Source organism: Microtus oregoni, unplaced genomic scaffold (assembly GCF_018167655.1).
Source record: "Microtus oregoni isolate MIOR12 unplaced genomic scaffold, Mior012 000005F_ref0000423, whole genome shotgun sequence".
In the NCBI taxonomy this organism is placed as follows: Eukaryota; Metazoa; Chordata; class Mammalia; order Rodentia; family Cricetidae; genus Microtus; species Microtus oregoni.
In genome coordinates, this window is record NW_024543064.1 from 45,851,501 (window position 1) to 45,877,494 (window position 25,994).

Genomic DNA, 25,994 nt, shown 5'->3' on the forward strand with positions numbered 1-25,994 from the left:
GGTAATCTTCCTGTCTCCACTTCTGGAGTTCGAAGGCTACAGATGCATCCTGTTATCATGTTGTAGGACTCTAGTCCTCCAGGTTGAGCTCTGCATTGCTATTTTCTGCACAGTTGGGAGTTAGGTAGCACAGTGCACAGGAGTCTTGGTTATAGGTAAAGAATAAGATGTCATTGTTAGGTGGTCTGGGCACTCTGTATCTTCAAACAGGTAAGGAGAGAAAAAAAAAGACTGTAAAAACTGGGGACTAGTCAAGAGATTAACAGAGTGGTCCAGGAGGGGAGTGGATGGAAGGAGATGGACAGAGAAGGACCTGGGGGAAGGTGAGAGCTGTGCTTGCTGAAAAGAAGACAGGGGGTCCTGTTGTGAGTGAGTTGGAAGGCCATCATTCACAGAGGGGAAGCTTGGCTGTTTCCAAATAAAACAACTTCTTCAAACTTACAGTTGTGTTTCTTTGAAACTTTCCCATCTTGAGGCTTTGCGTGGTGACTAACGCTCCCCTGAAAATTAATTATTCTGGGCGAGTTCTTGCCCTGTTATCCTGGGCTGCCGTGACTGCCAGAGGCCGTCACTGCCCTAACGTCAGTTACAACACACGGCAAGAGGCCTGCAAACCACCTGTTCTGGTTTTTTTTTTTTTTTTTTTTTTTTTAACGGCCTTTGTCGTTTAAGGTTTTAGTTGCCTAAACAACCTGGAATGGGCGGTGAGAAATTATTGTAATAACGAGAAATTAGAACCCTGAAAGGAAGTCCTGTTGGCAGCAGACTTTCTATATGGCCAAGCTGTTTCTTTGTTTGACTCATTCGTACCAAGCTGCCGTGTGATTTCATGGCCTTTGACTGAGAAAGAAACATAATCAAATCCAGATTCCAAACTGGTGTTTGCAGACAGGCAAGTCCTGGTGGTCATTATTCTACACAGACCCCGCACTAAAGCATTATCAGAACAAGCTCCGGAATGCATTTTAAAGCTACCTTTGGTTTTAGGGAAAAAGAAGACATCAAAACATTTTCAAATTGTGACACATTGACTGGGTTTTCCATTTGTTAAAATCTTTCTGATACGAATTACACGTAATTTCCCCCATAAGAGGGCAGCGCTGCTAATTCTCTCCACCTGTGAGCAATTTGTGTCTGACCTTTAACAAATGTCCTCTAGGCAGATGACTTACCATCCCGGAGCGAGGCCACAGCGTCATTTCTCATGCACACAAAGACTTGAAAGCGCCATAAAAATAAACGATCCGTGCTACAAGGGGCATTAGCTGGCAGAAGAGCTATAGCAGCCCTGTAAACGTCAATGCCCATACATTCAGAAACCCCACTGGCTCACTTCCGTGCTAGATTCATAGGAACAAAATGGCAAACGCACATGGTTTAGTTGTTAAGCTGCCAGCTTTGAATCCTGGGTAAAGGTTAGGCCAGAAAAAGGTACTCAGAGTCACATGAGCAGTGTGTATTTAAGGGTAGTGTCTCTTTCCAATGCATGATCTTAGGCACTACAGACACATTTACTATTAAGCATCATGTATATTTAATAGCATAATGTCTACTTTAGTGTCCTTAAAAGCCTGTATTCCACTTTATAGTTTCCATTATTGAAGAGCCAATGTTCGGCTCTCCTGCAATTTTGTAAAGTGCAGGCAACCCACAAGAGCTTCTAGATTTAGTTTGTGGCCCCGTGGGACTATGGTAATTATTATGAAATCATTAATTCTTCTTCGGCACTTTCAACTGTCAGGTACATGTAACGGTAATTGCAGTTAATGAATGCTGCTCAATTTATTAAATGTAAAATGAAAACCATATTATTTTATATGCAGTACTGAAGTATATTAACATTCATCATTTTTTTTGTGTGTGCCATGTTAAATTATCCTGTCCAATATGATATATACCCAGAATGCCACCATATATTTCTAGAAATTTATCAAAAAAGCAATCTAGAGAATTCTATCTCTCCAACTAAAAGAGAAATCAAAAGAATTAGTACCCAAAGTAATAGTCAACATCCATGTTTATGTGAACCACACTCAACTGCGGTTTTGGAGAAACAAGGTTCTTTCTTGGGCTGCCCTCCCCTCCACCAGTCCTCGCAGGAGTGATGGAAGCTTCCAGTTGTTTGAATCGTTCATCTTGTTTCCTTCTCACAGGTGTTGCTAGTAGAACTTTCGTGGAGAGAGACTGACAGCCTGCTTCACGATTTGAAAACACCGGGAATGCAAGCCTCGTGTCGGTCACTCAAAGTAAACCGCATAGACATTTGCCAGAGCAAAGAGAGTAGAATTTCTGAGTGCGTAGGATGAAACGGTATCACTTTTAGGATTCCAGAGGCATCTGCTGCCGATAAGGATGCCCTGACCATCTTGTTGTCCTATGTAAACGGTCACAATTAGTTTATACCGGGGAATCATCAATTCTTTGACCTTGGCTTTAATAACCTAGAAATTGTTTAAAAAAAAAGAAAGAGAGAAAAAGAAAAAAAAGAAAGAAGAAGAAAAGGGGGTGTTTAGTCACATAAGCTTTCAAAATTGTTTAACATATAAGGATACTTTGGGAAGGATGGAGGGGACCAAGAGGAGGAAGGCAAGGAGGACGGGGAGCACAATGAGAGAGGGGCGTGTGAGGACACACGTGTGTGAAAAAGCCATAATGACGCTCATCACTTTGTAGGTAGGCTAACTTCAAAAACGTGAAAGAAAAATTGTTTAAAGCCAACAGCATGGTGCATTGTAGACACTTTCCATATCTCACAGAACCGTAAGTCAACTTTCTTTCAAGTACTGTCCTCATGGGACCAGGAAGTCAGAAACAAAATGACAACATTAGCGATAAGCTGACCTTTTCTGAGATACACAGGAAGCTAGTCTTCCGTTGAACTGAATTCAAGGGACTGTCACACCCGATGAAAATCTATACTAAAAGATGGCCTCTCTTTAAGGAACGTTGTAACCAGGGTTACTTTGTGTTTTCAGATCTAGTGAGGGAAACATACTGTGAAAGCTCCTGCAACATAACTGAATTGAGCATTTATCCCAGAGTTTGTTATAAAAACTGAAGTAGAAGAAACTATCATAAAATGCACTGTCGTTGATAAAACTAGAAATATAGTTAAAGACCACAATATGTATAATTGGTAGCGTTCAAAGAAGTTGCTGTGGCAAGGAGACACCATTGCAAAAATGTTTATTTTCCAAAAATAAGTTCTAAAAGTGAGACAGTTTTTGGCTGAGGTGAGGGCTCAATGGTGAAGCACTTGTGCAAGTATAAGGACCTGAGTTCAAGTCCTCAAGACCCAAGCGAAATTCAGGGATAGCAGTGGGCATTGAGGATTACAGCATAGCTACAGGGACATGGGGGCAGAGACAGGACCATCCTGGCTGACTCGTCTTATGCTGTGCTGAACAACAGAAAGGCCTTTTCTCAAACAAAGTGGGAAGTGAATACTTACACCCAAGATTGTCCTCTGAGCTCTCTGTGTGCAGTGGCATGTCCCTGCCCAAAGTCACACACGCAAACATGCACACATACCATACACACACATCATACAAACATACAGGATGATTTTTTTTTAGGTTGCATGGAGCTGGAGATATGGCTCTGCAGTTAAGAGCACTTTCTGCTCTTGCAGTTTGGTTCCCAACACTCATACCAGGCAGTTGTAACTGCTTGTAGCTTCAGCTCTAGGAGATCTGAAGCCCTCTTCTGTCGCTTCAGCCGTTGCACACACACCTCTCTCTCTCTCTCTCTCTCTCTCTCTCTCTCTCTCTCTCTCTTTGTCTTTCTCTTAAACACATGCACAAATAAATTAAAATATAATTTTTTTTAAAAAAACAAGTGAAACAGTTTTGTACAGCAATAAATTTGCTACAAATTACATACATAATGATGGTTTTAGACAAACGCTTACCACATACACATGTACCTATTTGCATATGTAGTGTATGATCTAATACCTATTTTCATAAAATCGAAGTATACCATTTGACTGATCTCAAATCCAATCCCTTCAGCACAAAGAAAAAAGGAAATATTGTGGTTCTAGCGAACATTGGGCCAAGTGCACTGTACCTCCGAAACTGTCTTAGTCATCTGTCTGCAGAACTCTGGATCATATTCTGCTTCTTGTAGGTAGGCAGTTAGTACATCTTTCAAAATGCGATTGACAGCCGCCACAGGAAAATGCCTGGTGGGACCTGGACATAGACATGGAATTTCTTTAGAAGTCATTTCTAACCATATCCATCTACCCGATGGGTTCACAAAAGAATACTGAAACACGAAGGCCTTTAGTAACCTGGGTGAAGTCCAGCTAAGGAGGTTAGAGGTCTGAATTCAGGTCAGGCTTTTCTGAGAGACTGAGCGGGTAGTTAGTTCTGAATTTACCAGGCCCCCTAAGGAGTGCAGTGAGTTCTGTTGGCGCCTCGTACCGTGAGCTCTTCCTCATCAATTGCCAGTGCTAGTGGCTTCTTACTTCAAAGCCTCAACACCTTCTAACCAGTCCCTCAGTGTTTACACCCCACCCACATTGCTCTGGTCCATCATCTGCAGCCAGAGAACTTGCTTGGAAAAACCCAGATCGTAAGATGACCTTTTCCTTATGGGGTCTAGAGTTGTGTGTCTCCCAGTCCTGAGCTCTTGTTCCAGCCCCCATAGCTCTCCATGTGCATGCTGCTCCTACCTGGTGGGCTCCATCTGTCATGGAAAGATGCTCATGTGTCTTTACCCTTGTCTACTCTTCCAAATGGACCACCATTCCCCATCTGCTCAGTTAAGAAATAGGTAGTTTCTCACCTGAGGTACCAAACATCTCTCATTTATTCCAGACACACGGGTCCTCTGGATCCTAATCCACCTGAAAGCAGGTAAGGTATACCTGCAATTCTCTCCAAGGGAAACAGAGGCCAGATCGGGGTCAGGGAGATGGCTTAGAAGGACAAGTCTGATGGTTTGAGTTTAATCTCTGAGATTCACAAGGTGGAAAGAAAGAGCCTACTTCCAAATGTCTCCTGGCCTCCACATGACTACCTACCACACAATTGTGTGTTTGTGTGCACAAATGTATACACAGAAATCGATGTAATAAAAATAATAAACTCTTCAAAAATTTTAAAGAAATGTAAGCAAGACGGGTTTATCCCCCTGAGAGTCTAATTCAATGCTTAGGGATAATTTTTGGTTCTAGTGGACTCAAACAATTTCTAGATAATAATCACTGCACAAATAACGGTTACTTTTTGATGACCATATTCTCTGTGCCAGGGACTGTGACAAGCATGGGTTTACCTTGTGATATCTTCCAGAGATCTTTGAAAGGACTCTCACGGTTATATCTGTCCCACAGATGAGAAAATGGAGGGGGAAGCCCAGAATCCCAGAGTAACAGAACTAGGAATGGATGCCCAGATTTATCGGGGTTTAAAATTTATATTCGCAACCACATTTCAGCCATATTCAGATCAAAGCTTCAGATAAGTGAGCTTCACCCTGGTATTCCAGGAATTAGGTACATTATCCTTCTGGTTTCTGCCCAGACAACTACGTGGCATACACACGTGCTCTGGCTTGGTAGGTAGAGGCTGGATTATTGTTGAATGAATAAGGAGGAAGCGTTTGAATCAAGAACGCTATCCAATCCTCTTTCAGCAGTTAACATTATCTGTTAGTATTTATGCATGTTCCTACGTCAGGTAGAGGCTAAGGGGAAAAGTATACCAGAGTTAGGACAATTCCAAGCAAATTTAATTCCAAGAAATTAAATTCTCTTCTGGGACATCTGAGAGAGACAGGGAAGTCACAAGCGATAGGGTCATTCTTCTCTACCAGTGGAAGCATGCCACCCCAGGCCTGAGCAATCCAGCAGGGAGCTCAGATTAGATCCCAGGAGGGTTGCATGGAGACTCCCTTAAGAGCACTACGCCCCTTGGCTGAGAGTTGTAACCAGTCTGAGATGAGGCCATGGCGCGGCACCAGGGAGGTAAATCCCCAGGTCTCACACCGCTTTCATTCCTCCTGAAGGTTCCTTGGCTTATACTCGAGAGACGTCTAGGGCTATGACTGTAGTGCATTGAGGTCAGTCTCCTGAGGCTCATTAAAGAGAATGTTTATTTTGATGATATAAGAATTGTTTAGTTCAATTTAAATCAGGGCAGGAAAGCCAGACATGGCGGCGCACGCCTTTAATCCCAGCACCTAGGAGGCAGAGGCAGGCTGATCTCTGTGAGTTCGCAGTCAGCCTGGTCTACAAGAGCTAGAAAAGAATCTTACCACTAATCTGCACTAAATTAAATGGATTATACTCCATCCTTTCTCATTCCCACTCCTCCTGCCAAGCACTCATCTCATATGATCTTCCTTGACCAGTATTATTCCCAGGGAACCTGCGCTGCCTTGCATTAACCTACCTGTCCTCATCGCTACATTCAGAAAATGGAAAATTCTTCTAGTGCAGATATATTGGTCAGCACAGTGCTGCCCCCCACCATGGGAGCAGCATCTGCCCCTCTAAATGCATCCTCTCCCCCTTGTAGTCATGGAGCAGGAGGCTCTATCACTGCCCCCTGCAGCCCACGTGCGGAGCATAGGTGATTGGCTCAGGGGTGACAGAGCTGTAGGCCCGGCCAAAGCACTTCCTTAAACGTTTTATTTCATAGCAGAAGTAGGCGTAAAAACAAACCGGTGTCTTGCTTGTAGCAAAGCAATAATTTCTAACCTTTAGGAACCGCCATAGGGCATCTCCAGGCTGGAAGGAAGGCAACAGTGGGAGAAGGAAGTTGGCACACATCAGCCAAAGAAAGAGCATCTGTGATGCTTGGAGCCCAGTTCCTAGGGGCTGCTGTACCAAATCCTTTCTGAGCATGGCACATCCTTTTAGCTCACAAACACAATTCCACCTTTAAAACAATTTTTTTCTACACAGTAACGAAAACTCATTCTTTATAACCTAATGGTCTTTTCCCTTTATGTCCAGAATCCTCTGTCACTGTGCTCAGATGGAGCCCCTGACACGCAAAGGGACAGAGCAAGATAAACGCCCCAAGCTACTTTCAATGAGAATGAATGCCATCAACAAACCCTGTCCTCTTCATTTTGAGGCAATTTTTTTCCCTTGAGGAAAAGGTTTTAGATTTCAAAAGATCTAAAAAAAAAAGAGAACATAACTTAAAAAATAAACAAACAAACAACAAAAAACTAGATTCAAGGGAGAATAACGAAAGCAACAAATTGTCCCACAACTTCCCCCAACCGGGATAACAAGAATTACTCTAAGTTTGGCGTGGTGGCACAAGCCTGTCATCCCATACTTGGGAGGTGCAGGCTGGAGAATCAGGACTTTGAGGTGCCCTTGGTAATGCGGTGAGTTTGAGGCCAGCCTGAGCTATCTCAGACCAAAACAAAACCAAGAGTTACTTTACATTATCTTGTGCTAGGACTTAAGGAGATAAAATAGATTTCAAATAGCTAGGACAGGGCGTGCCAAGTCATAAAGCACTCCCTAGGTAGTGGTTGAGGTTGTTTCCTGAAGGAAGGGTAAAAGAGGATTTGTCAGAATGTGAAGGCTGGGAGATGGCAGAGGATATAAGTAGGAGACTTGCTGGTCCTACACAGGAAGGACCCTGAGAGATTAACAGGTTGCTGCAGAGAAAACTTGATACCAGAGGTTTGAGAGCCTCACAGAAGCTGAGCCCAAGAGTTTTTCTTTCCCTCTTTCTCTCCCTCCCTCTTTTCCTTCCTTCTTCCCCCTCTCTCTCTCCCTCATTCTCACCTGCCTCCTCCTTCCCTCACCAATCAATATTTTCCATTATGTTGGCTTCATTTGCTGTCTCTGTGTGTGGTGGAAAAGTTGGGTACTGTGGCAAGTACTCTTCAGTGCCAACTTTCCTGGGTTTGGGCTCACCAGGTAAGCGCATCTCTAGGCATGTCTCTGAAGGTGTTCCTGGAGGAGGTGAACAGAGGGGAGAAGATGACCAGCTGAATGAATGGCCCCGCCCCATTGGCTACTGTCCCAGACTTAATAAAAAGGGGAACAGTAAAGATCCGCCAGAGCACCCGTAGTTACCTCTTTTTCTACCTGATCTGCCCAGATGTGAACAAGCAGCCCCCTACTGCTTCCTCATCATGAACTGGACCCTTAAACCACGGGCCAACCAAACCCTTTCTTTCTTACAGTGTTTTCGTCCAGTATCCTGTCATAAAAAAGAAACTGAAAGCTCTTCATTGTGATACTCACAGTCGCCATCTCTAAAAAATCTGCTACCTACTTTTAACCTGAGCACCTACAAAAGCCGGGTACAAAACCTAGTCCATAATTTGTGGGAGTCACATTGAATCAAACAAGAGGTCTTCGTGCTTAGTTTTCCCTGGGAAGGCCCTAGCCATCCCTTTTAGCAACAGTTTTAGTGAATGGGAAGCAGACCATCATGTGATTTAAGCACAAAGCAGCCAAGATCCCAGAATGTTTTGCTTAACTATCACCTTCCTGGGCATCCTTGAAACCTGCGTTCAAGCTCAGGTCGGGCACTGCAGCCTGTGATTTTCTTCCTCTCTCTCCTCTCTGCGGTTAGGGAGCAAAGGTAAGTGGTGCTTTCTCTAAGAAGCACAGCTTCCCTTTCCTATTCTTTTTTCCCCTCATGGACTATATTCATGTTTTACTTCATTTATGACAGCTGTAATCATTTTGATAAAAGGACAAACACACCGTAACTTAAGATGTGTTTAGAAGACGTGGACAATGATAGTGGTGGTGGTGACCTCTTAGCCACTGAGCCATCTTTCCAGCCTCGACGATGAAAGTCTTCTGTGTTAGATTAAATCTGCTTTTCAAAGCAGCCAGTCAGCTCTACTAACAATTAAACTGTATTTCCAATTGTACTTTCTTTTGGGTTTATTTTGCCTGTGAATCATACTCACGGGCCTTCAGTAAAGATCTTCTATCAATTTGATAGAGTTCTGGCCACAAGAATGGGGGTAAGAGTGACGGCTGGTCACCTTTACTGGAAGGTCAGCACTTCTGAAACTTTTGTTTGGCTGAAGAAGTTGTATAACAAACAAAAACAAAAACAAAAAAAAACCCCAAACAAACAAAAAAATCAAAGAAACATAGGCATTTGCATTTAAACTGCTTTATCTTGTTGCAAAGGCATTCCAGACTTTTCTTCAGCACACAGTGACTCAAAGTCACAGACTGCCATGATTAAGAACCTCTGGTTGATTAACCAGGCGATGGTGGACCACACCTTTAGTCCCAACACTCAGGAGGCAGAGATATAGTTCCCCGAGTCTGAGGACACCCTGGTCTATAGGACAAGTTTCAGGACAGTCAGAGATACACAGAGAAAACCCATCTCATAAAACCAAACCAAACCAAACCAAACACCTCCCAAAACAAAACAAAAGATAGAAGCTTTGGTTGCAAGTTGGAGAAAACTTGACCCAAACTCAGGTTGCTGACTGAAAGGGCTAAGGGCCAGGATTTGGAGTTAGGTATGCCACTAAAGTGATCTGGATGGTAGGAACATATACTGTCCACCGCGAGCAGTGTGAAATACTACCGGACTAATGCGGGAGCCTGCAGAATTGGAGTGGGGGTGTCAGCCAGTACAATGACATTGCCATTGTGTAGATGCATCTAAAGTTACAGAGTGTTTGTCCTCCTTTCGTCTAAGTAATTACAGCTTCTCAAAATGAACCAAGAGTGTGGCCGAGGAGAGGGATGAAAGGGGCGGCTGAGTTACTCACTCCGATAGTATTGGAACTATTGAAGAAAACTGGCTATAAGGCCTAGCCGGGTAGAGTGATGGGTTATAATTTTCCTGGGGCTACTAGGCCACAGGTGGAATTACCCTGGCCCACAGAGTCCTTTCTTGCTCCTTGGTAAGTCTCTATGGAATTTATGTAGGGCAGTAATTATGTATGAATTCAGATAATCACAGGCAGGCACACACTTAAAGCAAACAAGTAGGTCTGTGAAGAAATGAGAGTGGGAAAAGACACTTGTGTGGACTCCACCTGGGAGCATAGGGCAGCTGTGACAATCTTGGTTTTCAAAGACCCCAAACCTCAATGGCAGCAGATAAACATCTCCATCAACAGGGGACCACAGTCATCTGCCTCTGCACTGGGGTATTTTTTGTCCTCCACAGTCAACAAAACGGTTGGTTTTGAAGGATAAACATCAACGTACATCACTTTCACACTCACGTGCGTATTCCATCCGGAAATACTCAGCGAGCTTGAATTGAATCATATATTATTCTATTATACATTTATGGCATTCAGAGATTCATTTGAGGTTTAGGAAACCCCACTTTTTGTTTTCCATTCTTTTTGAATCTTAAAGGAAGTGTTGCTTCGATTTTAGAAAGCAAGACTGTAACTCTAATGTACCACCAACTCTCTCAAATTAAGGTCACTTATCTAGGCCTGAAGACCTATACCAGACTCCGACGAAAGTGGCATAGGTCACTGAATTAGAAGTTTAGCAGGTGAGCAGCACACCTAGCTGGTAGGTGTTTTCCATGCGAACTGTGAGGCGAGAGGCTTCATCACGCGGGCTGGGCTCATCCACGTGAGACACGGTGCTGACGGAACTGAAAGCAAAAAGGGAAACAGTAATTAGCATCATCTCAATGTTAACAAGACATAATATTGATTTAAAGGCGTATGCTTCCATATACAAAATTCGCTGAAAGTTCCCAATAAAGCCTACAGAAATAGCCCGATGACATATTTAAAGTCGGAACCACATTAGAGATGGGAACACTAAAATGTAGAGAAGTTACTGGGATGGAGTCTCAGGGTCATGGTGGCATCCGGAGCAGGTGCTCCTGGGCTGATTTGTGTCTTTGGAGGGTTCTAAAAGCCATCACCAGTGGAGTCCCTAACAGACTCAAAAGCCTATCCCACAGTAAACACAGCTCACAAATGGCACTTGGGGGTACAAAAAGCAGCTTACAGTGTTGGGAAACAAATCCGTACAGACAAAGGGTATTATACAAAGCTCATTGTGATACGTTCCACCAAATCCCGTCAGAATAAAAAAAGAAATGGGAAACTCATCTATCTATACGGTGAGAGAAACCGCAAGTCACCCAAACTGTAAGAGTCAATCAGTGTCAGCCGCCTTTTCAGAGTGAAGAATGGATCTCCAAGGCAATTTGAGCTGATCCAGGTGCTGAGTGAGAAACCCAAGCAAGGAGGAGCCCCCCAATGGGCACTCTGTAATTCAACCTAGCTCAGAGAAAACCAAGTGGGACTAACGAACCTACAGAGCTCTACCCCAAATTCCCTCCACCTGTGAAGATGGAGGTTAAGACAGATGCCATTTCAAAGGCAATGATATGCCCCTTCTGCCTCTCTGCCCCTCTGCTCTGTGTGCGTGTGTGCACACGCGCACGTACGCTTGTATCTGTGGGTGTGAATGTGTGTTCAGAGTGACTGTTTCTCCACTTAAAGGCTATATTTTGGCTCTCATTGAATAAGAAAGAGTTATTTGGGTTTTGTTTGTTTTTTGAGATAGGGTCTCACCAAGTAGCCCTGGCTGGCCTTGAACTATGTAGATTAGGCTGCACTTAAGCTCACAGAGATCCATCTGCCTCTGCCTTCTGGGTGTTAGGGTTAAAAGCGTGCAAACACCATGCCTCGCTTATTTGTTTTTAATTATTGGGTTTTTCTTTTCTGCCTGTGAGAAGTTTAAAGTGCTTAGTTTGCAGATGTTTGGAACTAGTGAAATCTATGAACTGACATTTCAAAGAAATCACACTTAGTCTATTTTGAAAAATCATTCAGTACAGTACAGTTTATGGGACAAATTAAAGCCCACTCACAAAGTCCAAGAACATGATGACATTTTGGCTGCCTTTGTCACAATGCATCTTTGTGGTGGCAATCCCGTTTTCTTCCTTCTAACACCTGCTTTTTTTTTTCTGCAGCCGTTTAAAGTAGCAACCAACCTGTTAGGCCATTGTGGTTACAGGTGCTGTGGGCAGGCCCAAAGATGACAGGCAGCCTCTGCCTGAGAAACACACCCCTGCGGCATAAGCTTGGGATTTGGTAGTAAGTCTGCGTGCCTAGTATTGTGCATGCTGCTTTCAATCTGGCAACACAACCCCTAGCAGCGATTTCATTTCCTCTTTCGGTGTCCTTTGATAGTGTAGAGAGGTCACCATTCTGTCCATTTTAGAGAGAAAAGAAGGGAGGCCGAGGGCTTACTGTCACAAGTGTAGAAAAGGCAGACTTCGATTTCAAACCTTCCATTTATCGTCCAGTAGAAAAGTCTAATGTGTGATTACCCCAGACAGAACGAGAAAGGGGCGGGAACTACTGGGGCTAATGAATGGCTGCAGTTCAGATATGTGTGTGTGCACAACATGCAGGAAGCTTTGGCTGAGGCTCCTCTGTCTTCTACAAGGGTCACACTAAAAATTCCCAGGAAACAGAGCCGATGCACAGCTCAAATTCGTGGGGTTTAAAGTTCAAAGGGAACCATCATTTTCATCATCGTTTGTCTCCGTGTTACTGAAGACTAGTCATCTGTGCACTTTATGTTACTGCCATGAAGATGGTGTCTACGGGGCAGCTCACAAAACCCAAGGGCTGAAGTCTGATGTATAGTTTGCAAGTTTTACAGCCTGGTCTGTTTTTGAATTATTGAAGATGGTTTTTGTTTGTTTTGGACGTGTGTGTGTGTGTATGTGTGTGATGAGTGTGTGTGCATATGAGTGTGTGCGCGTATGAGTGTGTGTGTATGTGCAAGTGTACACAGAAGCATGTAGAAGCCTGAGGTTGATATCTGGCATCTTCCTTGATCCTCTCCCCCTTACTTATTTAGGCAGGCTCTCTGGCTGAACCCTGAGCTTCCTGATTCGTCTAGTTTGGCTAGGTAGCTTGCTGTGGGGGTCTCCTGTCTTTGTCCTCCCTGCCAGTCCCCTGGTCTTACAAGGTAGTCCTCATGTCCATCCGACTTTTATGGGTTCTGAGAATCCAAACTCCAGTCCTCAGGCATGTGTGGTGAGGGCTCTACCTGCTGGGCTTCTCCCAAGCCCCCAGGGTCTTTGTCTGCACAGTCATCATGTAAATGCTGTATGCACATTGTAAAACATGGAAAGCACATAAAAACGGGGAGAGTAAAGTTTCATGTTACTAACTCCAGTGCTTGGATAAACACTTATGTTAAAAAAAGTTCTTGGGTATATGATATTACATATGCAATGTCTTTCTTTCTTTCTTTCTCTCTCTTTCTTTTCTTTCTTTTTCTTTCTTTCCTTCTTTTTTTGCTTGAAACTGTATCCTAGAACATTTCCATCCTCAGTAACAAATATGCAGCCATATTTTAAATATCAGCTTAATATACAAATATTTTGCTTAACTGTTACTTCCCCAGGCCATTTAAGTTGCTCCCAATATCCCATTACTGTACGGGAATCTATAATTACCATGTGGCAGGGACTGCCATTTTCTTTTCAGCATTGTTCCTCTCCTTTCTGGGTATCAGAGCCCTAAACTGTGGGAAGATTTCTGTCTAAATGAAAAGCAAATCCTCAGTCCCTTTCTGTGCTGCTGGGGTTCTGTGGCTTGAGAACCACTGTGAAGAACCGCAACTGTCTGGGTAGAAATTTGAGAAAGATTTCTCAAAACAAAACAACATCAGAACTCCAAATCAACACATTTTGAGTTAACCAATAGGAGTCTATCTTCAGTCTCCCTTGTTACTAAATTGTGTTTGGTGTTAGGGTCGCAGCAGCTTCTTGACCTTGTAGATTGTGGATCAGAGCAATGGGAGCCTGGATCTCTAAACTGCCCCACTGGGCTTTTCTATAGGAAAACATGTACGTCTAGTTTGTTAGGGCACTGCTTTGTATTCGTTTTTAAACAGACATTAGATGTAACAGATACAGTCTCTTGTTGAACAGAGTCTATTGCACAAGGCAGGAAGCTGTGTGAAAGAGAACTTGCAGTCATTTTTGCTAAGGCCATAAAGCCTTGAAAAGATTGTAGGTGTTTTACTGGAAGCCTGGATATTTTGGCTAAAAGGTTTGGGGAACCTATTGCTTTCTACATCTTCAGACTGACCATGACTCCAGTGGACTACACTTTCGTGAGGCATTTTAAGAAACTTTATTATTATTTGAAAGTATGTCTGTGTGTCTCTGTGCATGTGTGTGTCTGTGTGTGTGTTGGTCTGTGCATTTGTGTGTGTGTATCTGTGTGCATGGTCTGTGCACCCTCTGTGTGTGTGTCTGTGTGCGTGGTCTGTGCATCTGTGCGCACGTGTGTGTGTGTGTGTGTGTGTGTGTGTGTGTGTCTGTCTGTGGGCTCTTCTGGTAGACCAGTACATGATCTTAACCACTGAGTCATTTCTCCAGCCTGAATTTTTATTTTTGGACACTATTTTTATATTTGTTTTCCAGTATGAAGATTGTAGTGCCTTGAATGAGAATGCCTCAGGCATTTGAACTCTTGGTTCCCCAGTTGGTAGCTGGTACTGTTCTAGAGAAGTTAAGGAGATACAGCCTTGGTAGAGAAAGTATGTCACTGGCGATGAACTCTGCGAACGTAAGGCCACACATACTCACGCTTTGTCCTCTCTGTTTTGTCCTTGTGGTTCATGAGTTGAGCTCTCAGCACTCTGCTCTAGCTGCCACGCCTCCTGCTTCCTGCTATGCCTTTCTGCCATGATGGGCACTTATTCCTCTGGAACCATAAGCTCAAATAAACCCTTCCTTCTCTAAGAGGCCTTGACGATGGGGTTTATCAGAGCAACAGATAGGATAGGAGGCAGGGCCTCCCTGAAGCTAAGTTAGTACTTTATTCATGGTAAAGAATCAAGGGCTGATAGTTTGTACATCAGCGTGCGATGGGTTGGAAATGGAGAAAGGAAAGAGAATGAGGAAAATATTAAAACAATATATTTGGCACTTGAGTGGAGACTTGAGGAGGAGAATAAGATATCAACAATGCTTGCAGTGTGAGCAAGAACCATTAAACAGGGTCCGGAGTGAGGCTTAGTGGTTAAAAGCATTGACGACTCTTCCAGAGGACCCAGCTTCAATTTGCAGCCCCCACATGGCAGCTCACCACCGTCTGTAACTCCGATACCCTCACACAGACATAATGCAGGCAAAGCACCAATGCAAATAAAATAAAATAAATAAATCATTAAAAAATTAAACTAGAACGTGAGCTAGGTGTATTTTTCTTTTCTTTTCTTTCTTTCTTTTTATTTTTGTTTTATGGAGAATTGTTTTGTCTGGATGTATGTCTGTGAGCCATATGCATTCTTACTGCCCACACAGGCCAACAAAGAGTGTTGGGTCACTTGGAACTGGAGTTACAGACTGTAACTGTGAGCCGCCATGTGGGTACTGGGAATCAAACCTGGTCCTTTGAAAGAGCAGCCCCTGGTTCTTACCCACCAAATTGTCTTCCAGCCCTGTGGTAAGGTTTTAGAAATCAAAGAGCTCCTATATTTTAAAAGCAAGGAGCTGTCAATGTCCAGAACACCAGCTTACACACGAGTGGACAGATTCTATGTTGATCGGCAGCTCCACTCAGGCTACTTGAATTGCTAAAGACAATCACGTGACTTGCTCATTAGTGCATTTAAACTTTCAATGGGAGGTGTAGACACAATAATTATACCGACTACATGTCCCAGCGCTACAAGTGGATGAGGTCCAGTTCTGTGATTCAAATTGGCCGTGATAATCCTTCCTGACACACAGTCTCATTGCCCAGAGAATGCTACAGTCAGTTTTATCTTATTAACAATAAATTAATTGAGACAGGATCTTGCTATGTAGTACTGATTGGCTTGGGATTTTCTAGGTGGACTAGATTGGCCTCCACTTCTCTGTGATCCTTACATCTTTGGTCCTCAAGTTCTGGCATCAGGCATGTGCTGGAAATCTGATCTAAAAATTGGAATTTCTGGCAGGAAAAGAGAAAAGATGTGTGCCTTTGCATCAAAAATATTTTTTAATGAAAATGTGTAAAAATCCAGTCAGTGTTTGGAAGTGGATGGGCTACTTTTGAGGACAGAATTATAGACAGGTCTCTTGATGTAAGAGCTGCAGTTGAGAACAAGTATAAGCTTATGAGTTATTACTGGTGGAAACCCATGCCCCTCAACAGCGCCTTCAGGAAGGGTGGGAGCTTGCCATCAAAGTCATGTGCTGCCGCCCAGTGGAAAAACTTCACAGTGCACAGAGAACAGAAGGCTATAGGCTCTGTGAGCTTTTTAAAGTCTTTTAACAAGAATTTATTGCTACAATGTGCCAGAAAGAGTCCAGAGTGATAATAACACAAAAGAAAGACTCCTGTGCTGGAGAAACATGATGTACAGAGTAATGTAAAATACACACATAAACTGCTTCACTGGGGACTAAGAACATCTGTGGATTCTTTTTTTTTTTTCTTTTCTGATTATGTTTAAGACCAAAAGCAGGCCAATTCTTTTTCTAGCAATAGATGGTGTTTCTTGTTCAGAAACATTAATTTTGTGGAAATTATGCAGTTTTATGACATTTTATCCCATTTGGTTCATCTTTTTAGAAAGAGAAAGGTTATAGTGGAAACAGAAGTTGGAATTTTTCATAAATTAGGGAAATAAGAGATCAGCAGGGGTATAGTCTCATGGGATGTATTTTTCAAGACTAGGAGTGGTTTTGAAGGACAAAGACTACACCTACCTCCTGAGCAAAGCCTAGCCCTGGCCAGATGAAAGGAAATCTGGAGTGGTGATGGACAGAACAGGAACCACGGTGAGTGTGGGCAAAAGGCTAGGACCGGATCTTGAAGCTGAGGCCCAGTGCTCATCTGAGAGGAAGGGAGGTGATGGACAAGGCTAGATGATGGAATTCTCCTGCAGGCCCTGGATGCAGCATGGTTTCAAAGTCACACTGCAGTCAGGAGCCAGGGGTGATTCTGGGAGCATCTGAGCCCTGGCTACCACACCTCACTGTGAAGTCATCAATGAGGGGTGTGGCCATCACAGATGTCCCACGCAGAGGAAACAATGGCTCTCCTCTCTTCTCGGTCTTCTTTCCTTCCTCTCCCTCCCTTTTCATCTTTGGAAGAGATGCAAACCGACTTTTAAGAAGGAGGCTAAAATAAAGCTTGCTTTGTACTAAGCACTCAGAGAAACACTTTCTATAAGTTGTAAAGTCGTCGTACAAGTCACCCTGGACTTAATGTAGGCACAGACTCGTGAGTCCAGCTTGTTTGAAAGCAAAAGGATGTACTTGTTCAAGAATTCACGTAGTGCAGTAGTAATGTTCACACACTGATCAAAATAGCTACTGAAGGACGGTTTTGTGCCCAGGTCTGTCTTTGAGATGTCCTACCAGGAGATATAAAAGGCAATTAAGATTCTTGTGTCTATAGAACTTACATTTTTTTTTATTTTACTTTATTATTGCTGCCCATATGATGTGTGTGCTGAGTAGCCAGGTCCATTTTTATTCTCTCTTGCCTCAGCATTGTCTGGCATCCCCTCTCTCAGTGTTTTGCTGTCAGGACAGGCACAGAAGGGCACCTTGTTCTCAGTTACACATCTCTGGTTTCCCTTGTGCTCTGGGCATCTCTTCCTGCTCTCCTTGTGTCCTTTGAGCTTTCCTCTGGACACCGTCGTGTCCTTTGACTCTGTTTAAAACTGGCTTCCTTTTTTTCTTGTTAACACACAATAAGCAAACTCTAACAGGCTACGAACTCTATTACTATGGAGTTTGTTAAAATATGACACTTTATTGAAGTTCTATTTATGAAAAACGTTTTAGTTTTCTTCTGGATTAGGTATTTATGTTGGGATTTCCTTTAAGATAATTTTCTGCTAGGTGTGGAAGTGGAAAACTCTAATCCAAACACTCAGGAGGCTGAAGTGGATTAGGGATTCCAGGAAGCACGTGTGTGTGTGTGTGTGTGTGTGTGTGTGTGTGTGTGTGTGTGTGTGATGGACATCCTTCTAGAACAGAGAGGTTCTCCTGCGCTTCTTCTGTGTGCTTTATAGCTTTCCATTCTCCACCTTCCATCTGGAGTAAATCCGTGTAAGTGTAGAAGGTACCAGATCAGCTTCATCTCCCTCCTTGCAGTGAGAGAGTCTTCTCCTAAAACAACGTCAGACACAAGAACTCAAACCCTCAAACGTCCAAGGCCATGGTGATGCATGTCTCTTCTCTCAGCTAAGAAGGCAGAGAGGTGTGAGGATCACTGCAAATTTGAGGTCAGCCTGGTCTAAATAGTGACTTACAGGCTAGCCTGCTTTAAAGAAATCATTTATCATTTCCCCATTTATAAATTAGGGTAAAATAGAGTCTTCTCTATTTAATCCATGGTTTCCCACAAAAGGCACAGGGAGGCCATTGTGTTTCACTAAGAAACATGACATTCCAGCTTTATCTCTCTCTCTCTCTCTCTCTCTCTCTCTCTCTCTGGGACGAAGCTGTTTCTCAGCTTGATGCACAAGGCTTTATGCCACATACTCCCCCTTTGGTTTTCTGTCTTCCAGCGTTTCCCCTCAGGGGTCAAAAGAAAGGATAGCCTGACCTCACTTCTGATGTGAAGGTTCGTGGGTTGTAATTTTAGAATAAATTCATTCCATGTAAAATTATTTGTCCACTGTCTGCCCAAGAAGGCTTTTACAAAGCCCATGGGGGCAATGCTTTCCAACTGGATCTTTCACTGATCTACCTAGCTGCTATGGAGCCATTCCCAAGTAACTCTCTGCTGGCTGGAACGACAGAGTTCTCTATGTTCCATCCCTTCGCTACTCCTCTATGCCTGATGTGTGTGATACAACAGCAGACGTGCTAGAGGCTCACTGTATCCTGGATGAATAACTTAAGGAAGTCAGTGTGGTTGATAACCTCAATGCATTTTGGTGGAGAAGGTGGGGCCACACCGTTTTTGTTCCGTGAATCATGGGAACTTAGGTTTGAGGCAAGAGAAAAACTCTGTAGTTTCCAACATTCATCCAAACCTACAGTAGAACTGTACCAGTTTCTGAATGAATATGCCTGGATAGCATATCACATTAGTTAGAGAAGGTAACTCGACCACAGGGTTTCCATTTTCACCTTAAGGATAGGAGATGAGAACATTTGTTCAAATGCTGCCCAATGTCTGCCAGAGGGTGAGTCTCCAGCAAGTAAACCACCATTGTGAATGTCTGCCTGGACTTATGAGTAGGAAATGCAAGGTTCTGATGAACAAAGGGGACCGGAGCATCCATGTAAATTACACACAGATTGCCACTTTCTGTGCAATGAAAATATTTGGCTAATCAACGTCTTTTTTTCTATTTGCTAATTCTGAGGTTTTAGAGTCTCAACTTACTCGAGTTGCCATTTCTTTATCTGAAAAGGAGGATGGTGCCCACACCTGTTTAGGAGAGGAGACATTGACAAACCTTTCTGGAAGAGGTCAAACAGTGGGAACTTTGGGGTTTGGGGGCCTTAAGCGTTTTGTTGCTGTAGCTTGTCTCTGTTGCTGTGGTCCCTAAGCCTCTGGAGACACTGCATGGAGGAGGCAAGCCATGATCTAAAAACTGGATTTATGGAGCATGGAATTGGGGTTTCTACCAATATTTGCATGCCACAAAACCGTGCTCCTTTAGATTTTGATTTTAGCTATGGAGGAAGTACTCCTAGCTAGGAAGCCATACCCAGCAGTGTTTCAGACTGTACTTGGTCCTTGGCCATTGCTTCCCAGCCTCTGACAAAGCTTCCAGGAAGCAGACTGGGGGCTGATCATAAAGGTTCCATAAGTGTTTGCTGGTATTCTCTTCTTATAAATAGTCTACACCAAAAGCCAAGTTCAGATTTTCCAATGGGGTGGATGACAGCTGTTCATGGAAAGCCACATGCCAACATGTGTTTTAGGGGGGTAGAAAGAGGAGGCTCAGCTTAAGAGGCTTCATATTACAGCTGTATGTAGTGGGATCCTTCTTGATCCAAGCTGCTCTGATAATTAATGACTTTATGAACAATCTGGGCAGCAAAGACACCATCTTATAAAATGATACTTCTTTTTTTCTTTAATGAAACTTAAAAAAATATTATAGAACATAACTTGAACACAAAAGATTCAGTTCTAAAAACATATGATTATGATTACATTGAATATATATTAATATTTTTTTCACAACACAGGAGGCCCTTCAATTTTTTATTATTCCCAGAATGATAGTTAAGCATCAGTCCCAATGGAGAGGACTGAAGACATAAAATTCAAGATGAAAGGGCAAATCTATGCTAGTTGTACACCACATTCTCAAATAGGTCTACCTTCACTCCTATTTTTTTTTTAAAGATTTGTTTATTTATTATGTATACAGTGTTCTGTCTCCATGTATGCCTGCAGACCAGAAGAGGGCGCCAGATCTTATTACTGATGGTTGTGATCCACCATGTTGTTGCTGGGAATTGAACTCAGGACCTCTGGAAAAACAATCAGTTCTCTTAGCCAACTTCTCTAACCCCTACTCTATTTTTTCTTTGCCTTCCTTCTTAATGCATTTACTGCTACAAAGACAAGTGAATTCATAGTGCATTGAAGGAGCTAGATTAAAAACTCACCACAAAGGAAGGGGGAACCAGCATGAGAGACAGAAAGAGCCTCCATTTTAGTCTGAAGGAGGGTGTGGTCAAGCTTAGGTATTTAGTCAGCTTCCTGAAGAGGAGGAAGGAAAAGAAAAGAAGGCAGAAAGAAGAAGAGCATTTCATACAAGGAGTGGGGTTCCAGTCAGCACTGGCTGGAGCCAGATAGAACGCTGAAGGAGCGGGGGGGGGGGGGGGGGGGGGGGGTATGGCCAGAGGGCAGCATGCAGACCAGAGCGGGGAAGACGGTGCCGTGAGAGCTGGCAGGCATCTGTGGCCCCTTGAGACCTACTCTGGCTTTGGGACTGTATCCCTGACCTGAGGGTCTCAGCTATTTCACAGAAATATAGCAAGAATGAGGAGGCCAAGCAGGATCAACGCAGGAGACTAAATGAGATGATGTTCAGGTCCTGAGTGCCCTTCAGGAGATGATTATAATACCAGCATTTAGATTTTGAAAAAAAAAAATGGTTTCGAAATAATTTTCAAGAAAAAGGTGCTTCCTTTGCAGACACACTGTGAGTGCCAAATCATGTCTCCATGTGAGGACCACTAAGATTTCATAACCTTTCTGCTGAAGACTCGTATGAGAGAGAATCACCAATATCATAAGAATTGTGGTTTGTAAAGAGCAAACCAGGGCTATGAGTTGGTTCAGTGGCTAAACGCCCTTAGTGATATGCCTGATGACCTGAGCGGGATCCCAAAATACTCGTAGAAGGAGAGAACCACATCTTGAATGTTGTCCCTTGACTGCCACATACATGTCATGGTATGCCAACTCCCTGTCCTCAAGTAAATAAATATCAATGAGTCTTTTTAGATAACTTTCCCCTTTGTCTTGGAAAAGGTCAGTGTATGTGGGCAAGCAAATTTGGTTTTTGAATGAGGGCATACACTTTTAAAGCCATAGGGACATCCTATCAAATTCTTAAGTGCTCTCAATAAACAAGTAAACTGCATATAGGTGGCAATTATTTTTAAACATATTGTAAAAAGAGCATGCTGCTGCCTTGGTGACTTGGGTCTGTAGCACCAGCAGCTTGGGTGATGGAGCAGGGTGTGGAATGTTTAAAGCTCACTGTTGGAACAGAGAGGGCCCACGGCCGTTCTGGATGACTGAGCAACCCTGTCTCAAACTAAAGCATAAAAAGGAGGGCTGGGGTGTAGCTCAGTGGCAGATGCTTACCTAGTATGCAAGAGGCTCTGGGGTTAGTCACCAGTGCCCGGCCCTCAGCGGACAGAGAGGGTTCACGGGAGAAGGCTGGCAACAGCACAGCTGGGGATCAGAAGTAGGAACTGATCCCTGCATTGCCCTTCCTTCTGACTCAGGCTGATGCGAAAGAGATTGTGTTTGCAGCCTACGGACGTGTAGGCCTGAAAGGGAAATGGTAACTATAGGTGTAAATGGAATCACTCTGGCCACCAAAAGCTTCAGTTTCCACATCCCTCATTCATTTTGGTCTGTTCTGCAAAGTGTTAGCGCTTCCCAGCCATGGAAAGATGGGGCATCCTGGAAGTTGATTGACCACTGCCTCAGGTAATCTGTTTTGTCTCCTTGCTGTGATGGCCAAAATGGAATGCCGTGGGAATATTAAAGATGGATTCATTTTTTTTAGGAGTGCAAATGCTACAAAAGAGCCAAAAAGTATTTATGACCTTTGAGTCGCTAACTATACTGTTGAGAACCAAGTAGAGAATTATCATACAGTGAAAAAAGAAAAAAGAGAAAACAATTTGAAAATGTCCAATAGTTTGCAAATGATAACCTGATCCTGATCACAAATTCATAAATATTACATGGCCATTTAAGAGGATGTGGACAAAGACCGAAAACAGTACAACATTTGTATTAAATAGTTGCGTTGTATATGTACATACAATTACAAAATGGGCAAACTGTGAAGTTTTAAAATATTGAGGGGAAATTAAGGGACTTGTGAGGGCAGCTGGAGCTGGTCTGCAGTGCAGGTGGTTTTTTCTTTTTTGTTTTGTTTTGGTTTGGTTTTTGCAGGGCAAGGGGAAATTTTCAAAGCAGTAAACATGCTGCTAGGATCCATGTAAGCCTCCTTCCCCACCTTAAATAATGGCATCGAAGACCAAGGGAGCACTGTGCTTCCCTATACCCTCCCCACATCCACTTCCATTCCTAGGAACATGTTTTGTCTGTTGGTAAACATTCCTCGGAGTCAAAGGCACCGGACACCCAGGTACTCACTGTTTAGAGCGCCAACGACCTTCCTTCTGTTGGGACTCATGATTACTTAGGGAGCATACACTCCCTCTTTTCTTCAGTGCAAAAAACATTTTCTCTTTAGCCAAGGCTGACATCATAACACGCTCTAGGAAAAAATACTGTGAAAAAAAAACAAAAGAAAGATATGAAAATCATTTAGTTTCTCTAGCTTAACATCATCCCAGGTGGAGGACCCAGCTGCTAGTGTGACCCTTTCACATGGGGACGGAGGTTTTCTGAGAGCAGGAATCTGCAGTGTAGGCGACTTTGTTGTGCCTATACAGCTGGGAATAGGATATTTTTTTTTTAAGCCACAGTGTACCTAATTCACACAAACAGACGTTACTCTATAGTCAGGATGCTTAACTGATGGATAGGGAGAAAGTTACCGCGGAAAGATGGGTGTCTGTAGAAAGATGCTGTCTTGTACCCCACGTCAATATTTTTATTACTGCTCTGTATCTGATCTTGATACACGTTTCTGAGTTAAGCTTTGCCATTTTGGCTGTGGAGGGAGATGTGGTGGGCAGGTGTGTGCTTGGATGAAGTAGACAAACTGGAGAGGCATAACTGGAAGAACCCAGTTCTACAGAGAGTTGATTGTAGGCTACCAGTTTGCTGTAAAACCTGGCCGGACCCTTCAGTGTAAAACCTCAACTTAAAAAAAGTCTTAACAGAGAGAGCTATGAGATCAATCATGGGCCTAAAGCAGTCTCAGAAAGGAACCAGAGGCGAGTTAGCACCGCATTTGGGTAGCTGAGTCTCTGATGGTCAGAATTCTCTTTATTTCCTCATCAGGGTACATCATACACGTGCGCACTAATGAAGGCGGACACACAAGACTTGGTCTTGTTGTTTTGTGGGAGCTTTATCTAGAAATCATAAGAAGTGCTGAGTGGTGGTGGCACACACCCTTAATCCTAGCACTCCAGAGGTAGAGGCAGGTGGATATCTGTGAGTTTGAGGCCAACTGGTCTGCAGAGGGAGTTCCAGGATAGGCAACAAAGCTACAGAGAAACCCTGTCTTGAAAAACAAACAAACAAAAACAAACAAACAAAAAAGAAATCATAGGAAGAAATTCTCTAAAAAAAAAGATCTGGTTTACTGTAATTTTGGAGAGAGAAAAAAATGTTTGCCTTATACCATGAATATGCCATCTAGCTCATAAATATTCATAAACCTTAAATTCCACTATGAAGAGCCCACTGCGCGGCTCCCACCCCTTGAACAGCCTGAGCCCGTCTCTCTTTGGAGTATTTGCTTTGCTTAAAACGTGACTCCACTGATTCTTCCCTTCCAGAAGAACTAAGAACTGCACTCCTAACAGGAGTTAGGTGCCGCCCACGCTTGCTAATTCCGGAGAATTAGCTATTCTCAACTCTGCTGGCAGGCACACCCTCTCTAGAGAGACCCCGGATGGAATTAAGAACTATCAGCGATGCAGCGAGTAGGGGAGATTGCTGACGACCAGCGCTTGGTAGATAAGTTGAGCATCATCACCCTTTGAAGCCAGGCTTGAGGTCACTTTTTCTGATTTTGTGGAGCTGGGAGCAGAGATCGCCGTTATGTAAGCCGCTCCCTTCCGAGCCTCCTTTCCTGAACCTTCTACCCCCCAAGCACCTGCACTGACCTGCTGTGTGCTGGGTGGCAGGCCTGACCGCCGGGACCTGGGAACGTCCTCAGTGGAGCTGCAGAAGCCGGGCTGCTGCTTAGTCTTGCAGTTCCCCTGGGATCCCAGGCCGTCTCCAGGGTGACCTCCCCAAACACTGCCCAGGCCGCCCCTCCCCGGCTTGGTGGGCCTTTGAGCCGCTTTTGACTTAGGCATCCCATTATCACTGTCTCCCGGAGCCTTCCCAGCCCCGCCTTGTGGGATTGCCACGATCTGACTGTGAAGCTGCGTCCCCGGATGTCAGGGGCGCCAGTGGGAAATACCGAAGTTTTCCCGGACATAACATCGAGACATGAAGATACTTCTGACCCCCTCTCTCCCAGATGCTGACAGATGCTGCGCAGCGGCTCACTTTTATTTCGTTGCCCCAACAACTATGCCATGAAATGATTGCTCTCAGAATTAGTGACCCAAAAACTGATGTTAATCGGCACACCTGGGGTGTAAGGGAGCATAGGGTCTTTAAACCCTGCTGTTACAGGAGCAGGCTGCCCTCCCTCACTTCCTCCGTGGACAAGGAACTACTAAAGCTTAATAAGACTAGACTCCTGAAGCTGAGGAAGTTTGGAGTGCAGGCTGTTTGGGGTCAGGGGACCACCTGCTATTCTCGCTGCCATAGTGGATACTCATTGAAGAAAGCAGAGGCCACCCACAGCACAGGCTACAGTGGGGTCCTTGACAAACGTTCTCCTGGTCCTCAGAAGCCAGGATGGAAGCTGAGCAGCCAGATTCCAGCCTAGTGTTCAAAGAGCCCTCAAGGCCATCCCTACCCACATTTTCACAAAGAGCAGGAAATTACTTCTTGACTACTACCAACGAGGTAGATCTATTCTGTGATCAATAGCCGGTACCCCATTTAAGCTGCTTAAAGATCCCATGATGTAGAGACCCCGTTATTCTGTTTTATTTTTGTGAGGATATATTGAGAACTATGATGTAACCTGCTTAGGTCTCTAGTCAAATCATGAAACTGCATTCCTCCCACTAGAAAGCCCTTGACTTTGCCAGACAGTGGGTCCACCAACCCCTCCCTTAATTATCTAATTATGTTTTCCAAGAATGTAGCCAAAATTTTAAGATACAGGAAATAAAAGGTTCACAGGTCAGTTTATTTTCATATTTTTAATTTATTTTCCAGGAAAAAAAAAGTCACATTTCGATAACAACTTACATTAAACTGTAGTTTGAAATGGGAACCCTATTTGCAGTAATACATCATGATGAGTAATTGCATATTCAAGATTTTGTGAGCTGGGTGACTAGAAGAATTATGGAGGAAAGAACAGTTATAAAAATCACTGGTTACAAAAAGTGATATCCACACTTTTACTAACTCATAAGGCGAGTGACTTAAAGATGGTATCATGATTATTTTCAATCTGTCCAGCCACATTCCTGCCACCCTTGCCCAGTAGAGAGAGAGCTCCCAGCTGTCCTCGGAGGGAGCAAGACTCAGCTGCTTTGTCGGCGTGGGCACACAGGAAGCATTAGAGCTGG

General features: G+C 43.7%; 1 protein-coding gene across 1 annotated transcript; it reads right to left on the reverse strand.

Annotated features, from left to right (window-relative positions):
- Window positions 1–1,730: 1,730 nt before the first annotated feature.
- On the reverse strand, window positions 1,731–24,675 carry Dynlt5 (dynein light chain Tctex-type family member 5). Its single transcript, XM_041652954.1, has 5 exons — window positions 24,459–24,675; window positions 22,810–22,946; window positions 10,498–10,589; window positions 4,072–4,196; window positions 1,731–2,441 (listed from the first exon to the last, which is right to left on the reverse strand). Exons 1-5 carry the CDS (start codon window positions 24,651–24,653, stop codon window positions 2,238–2,240), a joined length of 753 nt encoding a protein of 250 aa, XP_041508888.1. The 5' UTR covers window positions 24,654–24,675; the 3' UTR covers window positions 1,731–2,237.
- Window positions 24,676–25,994: the final 1,319 nt, after the last annotated feature.